At 42.2% G+C, this 13,537-nt stretch overlaps 1 protein-coding gene across 1 annotated transcript in view; it reads left to right on the forward strand.

Moving 5' to 3' along the window:
- pigg (phosphatidylinositol glycan anchor biosynthesis class G (EMM blood group)) overlaps positions 1-7,389 on the forward strand; it is a 96,719-nt gene extending 89,330 nt beyond the window's left edge. The window contains exon 13 of the mRNA XM_008290270.1: positions 5,363-7,389. Within this exon, the coding sequence (XP_008288492.1) occupies positions 5,363-5,585 (223 nt within the window). The 3' untranslated portion in view covers positions 5,586-7,389. The remainder of the gene's footprint in view (positions 1-5,362) is intronic.
- Positions 7,390-13,537: the final 6,148 nt, after the last annotated feature.

Here is a 13,537-nt window from a genome sequence, read left to right on the forward strand (position 1 = left end):
AAATGCAAAAAAAATGCCTTAGAAGTAGTATTTAACAAATCAATACCACCTGAGATGAATCGAGTGGGTAATGCATATCCAGTAAGTTCAAATTCGCAGCTCAAAATGTTGCTTTCGGAAAACCTAAATTTAGTCGCAGCGCCTGCATCGATCTGTTTCACTCGTGAACCTAAAGTGCAGCGATGAAAGCCGGCAGTAAATCTCATTTAGACGGACAACGCAATCGATCTGCCCGCAAACTACCGATAATGGAAGGGGATGGCACTGTGGTGGTTTCACCCTCTGAATAGCCAGATCGCCAGGACGTTGCTCGGACCGCCCACCGGTTTCTGGGCGATGATGAACGCTGGAGGCCGCTGCAGAGGCCGAGCTACGACTCCGTCTCCAGCGAAAGTCACATTAAATCCAGCTTGTAAACATCACACAGTGCATTACAGAGCAGCGCCTTTCTTGTTGTCATTACTCAAAACGCGATGCTTTCCAAAGCAACCCCACCTGTAATATGCACTCAGGAGGTACTGTGACAAATGAAGCTAAAATAGTCTGAGCTCATTTGGAATTCACTCTGCAGCATCAGCAGCTCGACCACGAGGCAAGTACTGGAAATGGACTTTGATCAATAGCAGCTCTGCAGGTTTCCCTTGACGCCATCAAACCATATAACTATTTAAAGAGTTCTTATTGTTTTAGTTCACATAATTACTGTACATCTTCAAAAGCCAGGGGTTTTTCTGCTTAAAGGGGGTTTTTTTGGCACTCCAGAGAGTTTCTAGACAGAGACGAAGGGAAATCACAAGCGCCAAAATGATAAAAATATCTGTTTTAATCAGTTTTGTGATTTGGGGTTTGATGTACTCGAGTGTAATTCACATTTTAGGTTATCAATTGCAAAGATTTCTGTCAGAAAAAGAAGCACAGATTCAACTGTTTACGAACAAATCATGTTGTGCAGTCCCGTTCTGAGCCATGAAAAACCAGGAAACTGGCCAAACATGTGAGAAACGTGACTTAACGTTCATCATTGAAATCATTGATCACCGTCTCTACAAACTCTGGTATTCAGACATAAATAGAAGCAGCAAAAGGCGCATTCAGATCACAGTATTTTCACTGCTTGCATGATTTTAAACACTGCTAGGAGATCCCGAGAGGAATTGATTTGTTTTTCCAGCTTGGGGCTTTGTGAGTTCAGAAATGTGATGGTTGACTGAAATACAGCGTCATTAGTTAAAGGTGGAGTCCGTAATTTTAATCCAATACACTTTTTTTTTAATTAGATTCAGTGAATATGTCCACATACTCCACTCGCTGTCAGTTGTCTTTACACTGAAAATAAATCTGGTGTTTGAACACAGCCCTGCTTCTATAAATGGGAAACAAAGAACTAGTAGTCAACCAATTGTCAAATCCGACACTATCTTTTTTTTTTTTAGATTAAATAAAGATGTAAATTAATTCAAAGATGCACTTCTTTGGCTCTGATGTAGCCACTTCTTCCTGTCTGTAGTGATTCTGTGGTCTTCATTAATGTCCTGCCCTCTGATTGGTTAGAAGTAGCAACCAATCAGCACCGAGGAGTAAATGTCTAAAAGTTCTCTTTAAATTAAACATAAGTAAAGCATAAATAAATATATTTCATTTCAGTTCTGTGTTGGATATTGTGTTCTTTAAAATTTGACACCAATATGTTTTTTTTTTTTTTAAATTACCTGCAAAAGGATGTTTATTAAATCCAAATATTGGTCTCCTTAAATTACTAGTAATCAATATTGGGATTAGGACTGTGAAACTATATCAATTGACCCTTTGCCTGGACTGATCTGTTGCTAATCTAGAGTGTCCTGGGGCAAAAAAAATAAAAATAAATAAAGATCTGTATTCAGGAATAAAATGGTTGCTATCTAGGTAGCATATTTAAATGTTGGCATATTTAAATGTTAACATATTTAAATGTTAGCATACTTAAATGTTAGCATATGCTGGATTGACTGTGCATGAGGACAGATGTTCATGAGCTTAAATGTGCACAGGGATGTTAAATCTAGCATATGCTGACGTCTAAATACGCTAAATACGCGGATTAAAACATTTTTTTTCCCTGAACCTTTCAGTCTTCCACTGTGGCACTAACAGAGACCAGATCCAACAGCTACTGGACCAGAATCCAGTTCTAGTGAGTTTAACCGGTCAGCACTGAGACCCATACAGCCGCTTAGAGGGACAGCGACAACGATGAATCAGTTTATCGATCAGTTAATTAATCAAATACTCCAACATTCATTTTTATTACAATCAGTCTAAACTCTGTGATTTCTTCAGTGTGAATACTTTCTGGGTTCTTTCCTCTGTGACAGTAAACTGAAGATCTTTGGACTAAACAAGACATTTGAGGAAACTCTGATCCACATTTTTCAACTTGCAGACTTTTGTCTTCATGTTTTTTTTGCTGCAGTTGGTGCTTCATTTATTCTTCATTTTGCATTTTTTCAACCAAAAAAAAAGACCCTAATATCTTCTTGATATAATCAGATATGTATATATTATATTACACATTGTCTTTTTCCCAAACACACACTCTGGATAAACGACATCCAGCTAAAGCAGTGTTAACCTCCTTTTATCACCTTATTCCTTTTTTCTAAATCTGTACATTAGAGATGACGTAACGTGTCACACGCCGTCTCCTCTGACAGAAATAAGTCGCTGGCAGGATTTCACAGAGCGACTCTTCACCCCGTTAACCCACCTGAGAGGAGCAACGTGAACGTTTTAGCAGCTCTTTGAGGAGGCACACTGCGATAAACGCGAGCTGTTTGGAAAGAGCAGCTCCGTTAGCTGAAGAGCTTAAGCGTCCCGTTGATTCACAGACGCCCTGCGTGGTGCCTCACCTCGTTTATCTGACTTACACGATGTGACATGACGGTTCGCTCTCCGGCTTCTCTTCAGCGGGCGACTTTGTCAGAGGAGTCCATTAGAGAAGTTTGAACGTTTCATCTCAACCTCTTACTGAGACATAAAAACAACAAAGAGGAAAGTTATGACTCTCATCTAAACTGTCCATTAGAGTCTGAAGGCCTAATTATTGGCTCAACTTTGACCTGCCGTTCTTAATGTTGTCGAGTCTGCCAGCAGTTTTCGACTGCAGCTATTGATCGAGTGACTATAATGGACATTTTCAAACGTGCTGATGTTCCTGTATTACACTGTGGAAATGTTTACGTGGATAGGATTTCACCATCTATCTGGGTTTGTGTGATTTATTATTGCACCATAAAAACTTAAGAAGTGACTCGGCTGGTGAAGTAATGTGTGAGCTTGATGCTAGAAAACATGACGTCCAGTTAAATAATCTGCTATTTTAGCAGAACAGCATCACAGAATGTAACAGAACCATCAAGAAAATGACAGTTTCAGGAGACAAACCTGATTTTAAACTGACTTCCAGTTGGTAGCATGAAAAAGTCTGGTCAAAGTTTCTCTTGCTGTGAGTAGTAAGTAAAAGATGCCCTGATTTCCAAAAGGCATGAAGTTAAAGGCGCCACATTTCTTCATTGTTTTACGCAGGACGGCTGCTTTTATTTCGTACAGTTTCTCAAAATGACAAAGAGAAAAAGAGCCCGAAGCAGAAGTAGTAATACCCTCTTTGGCAACTATCGCAGCCTGTAAATGTTTTTGTAGCGGCTCAGAGTCTTTCACTTCTTGTTTGGGGGGATTTTAATCCGTTCTTTCTGCAGAAGGCGTTCATGATGTTGAGGTTGGGGGACTTTAGGTTCAATATCACAACCTTCAGCTTGCACTTCTTGAGGGAGGAATGTGGTTCAGATCATGATTTCGTTGTTAAAAATCCATCCTCGATTCACAGACGGCATGAGTTTTGTTTTCAGCATTTTGAGTCCGTTCCTCTCTGCACCAGTAAAACGTTTCCCAAACGTCGCCACTGGCTGCGACTCAAACCCAAAGTCTGATCAATCCACCTCTGGGCTGAACAGATGGAGACGTGGTATAGTTCTCCAAACATACCTTTGCTCACTGCAGCCAGAAAGTTCTCATTTATCTTCAGCTCATTTCCAGTTGATTTGCAAACTTCTGTCGCTAAATGTTTTGTGGTGAGGACGCAGGAAAGGTTTTCTTCTGGTGAAGTAAAACCGCGACTCCAGAGCAAAAATAAAACGCTAATCTTGCCTCAAATTTGACTTATAAAGTGTTATCTTTCTTTTTCGGACATCAGTTCATCGTCTTCTTTACATTTAGACCAAATTTCTGGCATTTCACGGCACGTCTTTGTCTTTCTTTAGGGCCCAGATGAAGCCATGCGAGTTCAAAGAGGTCTTGGAGTTTAGAACAAGTGGGATAAATTGGGTTAAATCTCCCCAGTTTGCATCATTATTAAAGAGCTTTCGTCAGTTGTCAGGTCTGATTTCTCAGCCTTTGTGCTACTCGTCAGTCCAGACGGGTCACGTCTTATCAAGCTTCGGTTCATTTAGCTACAGCACACATAGACAACCGCAGTCGCAGGATAAAGAATGAGCAAATCTCCACCTGGTTCACTCTAAATCTAAACCTGTGTCCTGATGTCTTGTGTTGTTTGTGTGGTGGCTCCTGGGATGAAATGTTAGAAAAGCCTACGAGAGTGTTGTTAAGCCAAGACTGAGGCTCTAAAGCTGGATCTTATTTAATCAGACCTTATCAACTCCTTTCAGCCTCCCAGCAGAGCAACAGTTGAAGTTTTTCTTTTCTCTGTAGTTTGCTGCTTAAAAAAAAGAAACCACATTATTGTCATCGGTCGCTCTTTGGTACGTTCCCGGCCAACATTTGTGTCCATCCTCCTCCAAACTCCCGCGTCTCCTTCTTCATCCTCCCTGTCTTGGGACGAGGCTCGAAGTTCCTCCCCCTCAGCTGGGACTCTGCCGGTTACAACGAAACAAGATCCCTTCGCTAATTTACGCGTGTGTTTGCCTGAGACGAAGCCTTTGTGTATCCGTGTGCGTTGGCTTTTTACATCCCCGTCCTCCTAATCTCCTCGCCGCATCCCATCATGCAGGTTTTAAAGTCATTAACTTCTCTATCGGAATTTGCCGGCAATCCGCATTATTGTGCGGAGATAATTGGATCAGGCTCTTCTCCTGGGTACACGTGTAAGGTAAAGACGCCAAACCGTGGCCTTGAATCGTCAAACGATCTGCGACTCGACTCCGTCACGTATTATTTAGAGAAACAGAAAGCAGCTCAGGACGACCTTGGAACTTTTTCTCTGTTGTTCTTTGGGAAGTTTGAATATTTTTTTTTACAGCTCAGAGTTTCCAGCTTCCCTCTCTGCGGTGTTTCCTCCTCTCTGATGAATCCTTTTTCCTCCCTCCCTCAGGAGCCCCGTTGCGGTCGGACACGGTTGCTACTGTCTGGCCCTGCTGAGGTCGGTTCCCGCCGCTGCCTACATCGTGCTGGTTACCGTCCTGCGTTATCATCTCTTCATATGGAGCGTCTTCTCGCCCAAACTGCTGTACGAGTCCATGCACCTCCTGCTGACGGCGGGAGTCTGTCTGGTCTTCAACACCATGGAGCAAAGCCACAGCTCAAGTAAGTCTTAGGGAGGCAAAGACTGAAAATCTCCCCTTAAGGGCCAAACTGTGCAGAAGACTGTAACGCACTACAGTAAACCTTCACCCTCATCCACCTCCGTCTGTTCACAGTGTGTGAGTAGATGCTGCAGAAACAAGAGTCCATCTGAACTTTAGGAATGCACTTGTACTGTATTTGTTTTTTGAGCAGTTTATTTAAATATTTCATTCTTTCCCGGAGGAGAGACGTTTGAGGATGAATAAAAGTGAGCTGTTGTAAAGATTTGTGAAGAAGAAGAACTTTTTTTTGTTTGTTTTTGTTTTTTTTAAACTGTAAATTACCTCAGGGACGAGCGTACGGTGAGCGACTCTGTGTAGGAGGACGGCGACGCTCCCAGCGCTTGTTTTCGCTGCACAGTTGCTTTCGCTTACTTCCGACTGAACTTTACTAGATTGAAGCTGGGTCGAGCGATGCCTGGAAACTATGCGAGGTCAACGGATTGTAAAGGCTTTCTGTCACGGCGGGAGGAGCACAGGTGTAGAGATAATAAAAGCAATTACGACTGGATTCCATTTAGCTGCTTCAGTTTCAGGGTCCCGGTTTTGTCCCTTTTGTTGCGCCGACACTTGAATAGAACGGAGCCGTTGTTAATTTTATTATGTGCTTTTTTTTTCCCCCATCGTGACACGTCTAAAGGTCTGCGGCGAGAAAAAGGTGGACTAATTACAAGTTTGTGTTGTCTTGACCTATAAGGGACGACAACAGGAGACGTCAGACAGGTAGAGAGGAGTTTAACCAGGCAGCAGGAGGAAACGCTGCAGCCATTTCTCTTAACAACATCCTCAAATATTGGGTTAGTTTGGTTGTTTTTATTCTGATCTCCTGTTGCTTGTGACGTTTTGGAAACGGCGACACAAAGCTGCACCAGATGAACTCCTGTTGGTGTGAAACTTCCCCAAAGTGAGCTGGTTCATAGATTTTCTGCTTCTTGAAAGTGAGATCAGCAGTTACAGTTATTTCTGTTTGCTGCGTTTATGCGAGACAATAAAGTAATTTTACGAAATTAACTGCAAAGACCTTCCTCTCAGATGGATGTCTGGAGAAAACTGTGGACGATCTGAGTGTTTATTTAACCGAAAATTGGGTTAATAATACATTTGTGCCCTAAGAGGTTAATAATAAGACATTTTCATAGCAGCCAGTTTGACATGAAACAGAAGGTAAACACAGGTGTTGGTCCTAAATCCAATAGAACCTTCATTAAAGTGAAAAAAAAGAGTCGTTTCTTGCTTTAACTTGTCATTATGAAGTGCTGTAAATGTTGATTACACAATGTAATGGCTATAGAATAATGACACCATCAGTGTTTGGACCGGTTCCCAACTCTGTCTGCCGCCGCCGGGACGGAAAACTCCCCAGAAAGCCAGAGCATGATTTATGGTCACAGGAACAACCGGAGCATCTGTGGAAAGTGAACCTGAAAGAAAAAAGAGCCTCTCTGTCAGAGGAGGCAAAGGAGAGGGTGATAGAAACTGAGGTAGAACTTCAGGCGGTCGCTCAATTAGCCGACCTCCGGGACCGACAGCGTTTCTGCCGGGTCAGTGATCGGGCTGAGCGATGGATCAATTTCAAACTGAAGTCTCGATTAGAAACGACGCAGTTAGCAGATCCAGAGGCTGCAGATTAGGATGTGTACGTTAAGCAGCATGTCGGCTTTATTTATTAATATGAATACTTTATTTAACCTGGTGGCAGAATGTATGAGAATCCTGTTTTAATGTCAGAGGTTGTTGACAGAAAAGTTCCATTATTATTATAATTATGGGATTTTTTTTATAATTATGACTTTATTAATTTAACTTTACACAGTCACAGCTTTTGTGATAATTCTTCTTTTAAAATATGTATTAAAAACACGTTTGAAGCCATTATTGATCATATTTTGATGGAGTCTCATGTAAAAGTGATTCATCACATTTCATGTCTGTGATTTTTCTCACTGAAGGTTTTTTTTAAAAGCATAATTTGTCAGATATCATCGTTTAGCCCGAGTTTGTAAGTAAGAAAACCTTCATGTTTAATCATCTAAGCAGCTCTTTACTGTCTTTAACAATTTTTATTTTTTATTTTTTAATTTTCATTTCATTCATTGAGTTAAAACAATTAAACACGACACAAACAGAACTCCTGAATGAAACGGAGCAGAAAGAAGAATAGTCTTTTGTTATCTGCCCCCTTTACCCAAAGAAATACAAAAAACCTAAATTACAAACAGCATCAACAACAACACAATAAACATCGAAACATTCCCAACAAAAACAGTGATGACAGCATAAACCAGCCGTCCTTCAAAGTCACGTTTTACTTTACGTTTTCTACTTCTTCAAACCTTTGACGTCACAGGTTCTGTTCGGGGTTCCTTTAGCCTCGTCGCTAACGCTGCTGCTAACCAAGAGGTTCTTTCTTCTCACCTGATTGTCGATCATTTTGCATCCCGTGTTCCTGGTAGCTGTAAAGTCCTGAGGGAAATGGAAGGCAGTGCATTTATTGCAACCGTAGCACCAACAGTAATGGTGCTTGGAAACAACTGAAACGAGATAAAAACTCGTCTGTCGCCACTTTAATGAAAGTTCTGAATACTGCTATTTAATGTGTAAACGGCTGCTGTGCTAAAAAAAACATCATTTATTAACCTCTTACGGCTTAAATGTATTCTTTATTTATTCTTTTGCACTACAACATAATCTGATGTGTCTAGTTTCCTCCAGCGTCTTTAGCTGGTTACACTGAAGTCACTGCAAAGAAAAAAGCACATATGATGTAAAAAAAGGGTTGTAATATACATTTTCTACTTTAAACTCATATTCTTCAAGTTTTAATTAAGCTTTAATTACTTAAGCATCAGTTTTAGTGCTTGGCAAACGTTTTTACTGCATAAAATAACAGCCGCCTGCGAGGAGCGCCAGACTTTTTAAACAGTTTTTAGCATTTCAGTGAGAATGTAGCTGTAGCTGCATTAGGCACGTGAGAAACAATCACTGAGTTTTAAAAACAACTTTGAGACAACACACATTCCCCTTTGTTCATTGTTAGTTCCCATGTTGTTCGACAGGAGATGTAAAAATGCCAAAATCGTTCTCGTGTGGATTTGGATGCTTCAGTCGTAACGTTTCCTGCGTCTGGCAGCGAACTGCAGGTTCATAAACATCCTTAACGTCTACTCAATCTACTCCCTCAATATCTGAGAAAACCACCAAAGCGAAGCCGGCCAGTACGCTGGCACCGATCCAAAGCAATAAGAGCATTGAGCCAAAAAAGCAAACAACGTGTCGCCGTCCAAGTACGTATGGAGCTCGCCGTGTTATTACAGAATCTGCTCGGACTCAAAACTGGTGCCCCCAAGTTCCATCCAACCTCCTGAACTCCCTGCTTCTGTTGCATCACTCCATCGTGTTGGCTCACGTCATACAGCCATCTTTTATTTCAGCGAAACGTGAGCAGAAAGTGGGAGCAGATTCTTCTTCCCAGCTTTTTTTTTTGTTGACTCATGAGCGTCTGTGATGTCAGTGAACAGCTGTGACTACTTCAAAGCCTCTTTTTGATTATAAACCCGGCAAATTCTAACGTCATCGCCCTTTGAGATTTGACCCGGTAAAGAAAAAAGAAAAAAAAAAAAGCGAGTAGAAAGATTGAGTGTTAAAGCTACAGTGTGCAACTTTTCACCTCCAGGCGGGAAAGTGAATCGTAAGTTCCCGCCCCAACACTTGTCACTCACCTTGATGAGCTGTCTGCCTTGAAACGGCATCACGCCCGAGGCTAAGATCACTGACATCCCCCGAGCTGCCACAGGCGTCGGAGAAGCAGATGCCAAACCAGGAAGAAGAAGGAAAAAAAAAAAGAGTGAAAATGAAAAAAAAAGAAGCAGTGCTGCTGTTCGGTGTGTTTCTGAATAGATTTCGTGTGATGCAAGACGAGCTCGGCGCTTTGTCTCGCAGTCGTCGCCGCGGCTCACCTTGACAGGGACCTCACTGTCGAGTGCGCTGACAGAAAACGGAATTTAAATGTCCCGAACATCATTGGGAAGTCAGACAAACAAGGGGATTTGCATTTGAATGCACAGAGTCGGAGGCAGACACATGCTGCATATGGATCACGGCGGGTCAGCCGGTTTGCGTCAGAAACAGGAACGCGTTCGGCTTTTAGGGAGAAAAAAAAAGGTTCAGAGATAAATTGACCCTCCTCCAAAGTGGCTGTTGTCAAGTGCCTTTTCCTCTCTTTAGCCGAACAAGAGTCTCAGGCTTCAAACGAGGTCTGACGTAAATAGTTGATGAAGCTGATAATAATCTACATCACTCGTGAGGATTCCTCCGTCGGGGCTCGGTTTGCTTCGCTGCACCGCGCTCGTGTGTCGGCCATCGCGGCGGCGGCTTCACAAACCGAGCAGATGTTATCCGGAAGTTTCTTCTTCCTTTGTGCAACTCGCTCTCTGTGATTGTTATTCTTGGAGGTGATTTAGAATCATTTAAAACGAGCCGCTTTCTCAGACGGGGATTGATTTTCTGTTGCGAGAGATAAAAATGATTGTCGTTATGGACTACTCACTCAGTGGGTTTTCTACAGTGCAGAAGATGAATCGTGTTCGACGGCGTAGCATCCATCTGCATCTCATCAGCCCCCCCGAGATAAAGAGTCCTGGGCCCTGCTTCGTAATGCTGACCAGGAGTCTGAGAAACTCCTGGAGCTATTTAGGGACACTGAGCTGTAATTTAGATGCTTTTTTCCTTCATCTGTTCATTCTAAACAAACCAGGAGTGTTTGTTAAAGAGCCCATATTCTGCTTTTTGTTTTTTTTTTCCCTTTTTTTTGCACATAAAAGGTCTGCAAACTTGTAAAGTCAACACCAAAATCGAGCTTTTTCTCCCCCCACAGAATTCACTTTGCTGCCTGAGACGCCTGGTTTGAAGTCCAGGTGACTTATCTACATCACCACGTTACATCATTTACATAATGCTCACTGAGCTGCTAGTTTGAAGACCGAGCAGCTGCCGCGTTATTTCCTCACTGGAGCTTTTTTCTGCTTTTACTCCGAGATCTGCGCTTAGAATAATAATAAAAGTTTTAAGATTTTATTTGAGCAGCACCTTTCCCTTGAACATTGAAAATGCATTAAAAAACTATAACAAACAAATAAACTGCAGCAGTAAATATGAAAAGCATTAAAAAGCAAGCTGGTGTTTAATTATAAATATCATATATATTGTTGTAGGTGGTGCTAGAAGAAGGCTGGTGGTGCTTTTAGGTGCTATTTCAAAGTTTCAGCAAAGCCTGCCTCTCTAGTTTCTTCGGGCGTCCCACAGTTTGGGAGAACAGCTGGAAAAAAAAAACATTTGGGTGAGTTTTGGGCAGCTAGAAAGCATCAGTAGAGGATGTAAGAGCTTGTAATTGGACATAAGGCAGCAGGGAATCTGTGATATTGGCCATTAAGAGCTTCGTACGCGAGTAAAAGGACGATAAATTTAACTCTATGAGATACGGGGAGCCGCCGCAGAGCTGCCAAGACTGGAGTCGAACAGCAGAGGAGCCGTTTTCAATTCACAGTCACAGTTTAGGAAGACATGCGCTACGATAATGTCGACTGTTTGGTTTGTAAACAGCATTACTTTGGTTCGCCGGCTGACCAGTCGGAGCAGAAGTCGGGCCTTAAAGAGACAAGAGCTGAGAAGAGATGCTGCAGTAATGTGCAATATGAGGACAATACTGAGCATTAAAGTAGTAAAAATGTTCTAGTAGACTCGAAAAATAAGATTACAAACCATAGACTGTATAAAAGATGGACGTAGCAACCGGCCCTGAAATATGAAGCCAACCAGGAAGTGTCAAAAACCTGCAATATCACTACGTCCACTAGCTGCTGGCTCCAAAAAGCCCTGGCTCCCATAGACTAGATCACGAGATGCTGCATTCCTCCAGCTCAGGATTATTTTCCAATTAGTTTTCATGGTCAAATCCAGAGATCAGGTGGCCAATCTGAAAATAAATCAATACTGAATTTTTAAAAAAATCGTCAACATTTTGCGGGGCAAGGGGCGTGGCTGGCTTGATTGACATCGACGATGCAGACGAAGCGAGCAGAAGGAGGTAAATGTGGGCGGGGCAGAGAGGGCCCGCCTCTCAATCCGTCTGACCAATCACTGCTCCTATGGCTCCGCCCCCGATTTTTGCGTCACTGGCTCCAAAAATCCAAGATGTCAACCAGGAAGTAGCAAAACCCTGGCTTCATTTTCTCAGTGCAGAAACCAACGGGTGACGTCACGGCAGCTACGTCCATCTTTTATACAGTCTATGTTACAAACCAGAAGATGTGCAGAATGTGGGCTCTGTGTACGACCTACAAGACTGTGAGTAATAAGATCCACCAACCTGTCATGACGAGACAACGAGCTGCAGTCAGGTGTAAGAAAAACAGTTTTACCGACACAAAGGTCATCACTTCAAAAACACGAGGGGGAGAATATCTAAAAACAGACATGTGGGTCAAAGCTCAGCTCACAGAGGAGAAACACATCCCCATAATTGTTTATTTCTTGTTGGAACCTCACAGACGTTTGTAGAAAAAACCTGTCGCGTGTCTGCAGCGGTGCAGGAAGAAGCCTCAGCGCCGCGACTCACAAATCTGATGGGGCGACGCTTTGCGTGTTAAAACCACCGCTCTGCATCCAAACAGCCAGCAGCCCATGAAATGGATCGGAGTAATTGTTTTGTTCACGCGGCTGACAGCATGTGTTGTGCATCAATACTGGACTGTTGTTTGTTTTTTCATTTCCCTGATCCTGTGTTTGTTGAAATGACTCTTGTGTGTGTGTGACCCTGAATCCTCTGTGTCTACGTTGAGCTTTTTCTTTATGATTACATGCAGAAAAATAATCTGCTTTAAACACTCCAGTGAAAGTTTCTCCTTTGTTGTTTTATTGTAGTTGATGCTAACTATGCAATCTATTCTGTTTGTGTTTTCAGGCGTTTTAACTGCTTGTCTTTGATCCCTTTTATCGAATCAAATGTTCTCAATCTCATTTTCTACCTGACTTGAGGCTTCATTGTTTTGTTTTTTTTTAAAGCAAATGTGAAATGAAAGAAAAGTGACGGATTAACCAAAATTATTCAAATCATTGTTTATGTTCTTAAATTGAAAATAAACCACTTGCTCGGCGGCGTGACTCCGATTTCTGTGTGATTTTTATGAGCGATTAAAACTGTAAAAGAAAAAGGAACTTTCCAAGGCATCTTTTAAGCAGACGTCGTAATAAGAAGCACATTCTCCTCCTGCGATATCACTGATTAGCTGCCCATTAAATTGTCTTTGGGCTCCGTGCAGCCTGGGTGGAGGCCATCTGTCTTCAGCCTCGGCCTGCTCCGGAGGACGGGTGACATATGATGCACTTTTCGCCACGTTTTTCTCTCCCGTCAAAGTTTCCTACCGACTTAGTGAAAACTGGACAAGAAACCATCTGTGAAAGTGCACCTCGTGTGTCTTTACGTGCCGCATAGTAGTGGGAGGATGATAATTTAGTAATCGTCCCTCTATCTGCTATCCACCCACTAAATAATTATTTTATGCCTTCAGGAGCTGGACTTTAATGCCACCATTAAAGGAACCACACATTCCACACGGCGCTTTCTTCTGAGTAGGAGTCTTTCTTAAAACCTCCAAAGTGATGATGATGATGATGATGATGCACTGAAGATGTATGACTGAGAAACACACAAAGCTGAATTCAGTTTGCTTTTAATGGCAGGGGTTTGTTTAGCACTAAAAACGTCCAGAGATGTGATGTATTCGCCAGCATCCATGAGGTCGTGTTTGTACGGGATGGTTCCCCGTGTACAGGCAGGAGACAAATTAAAGGAAAAAACAACATGCGGCGTCTTTGTAAGGCATTAAATCACCGTGTGTTAATATTAATTCTCTATTGGAGGGATGAAC

The sequence above is a fragment of the Stegastes partitus genome, unplaced genomic scaffold, assembly GCF_000690725.1.
Source record: "Stegastes partitus isolate 25-593 unplaced genomic scaffold, Stegastes_partitus-1.0.2 Scaffold663, whole genome shotgun sequence".
Taxonomy (NCBI): Eukaryota; Metazoa; Chordata; class Actinopteri; family Pomacentridae; genus Stegastes; species Stegastes partitus.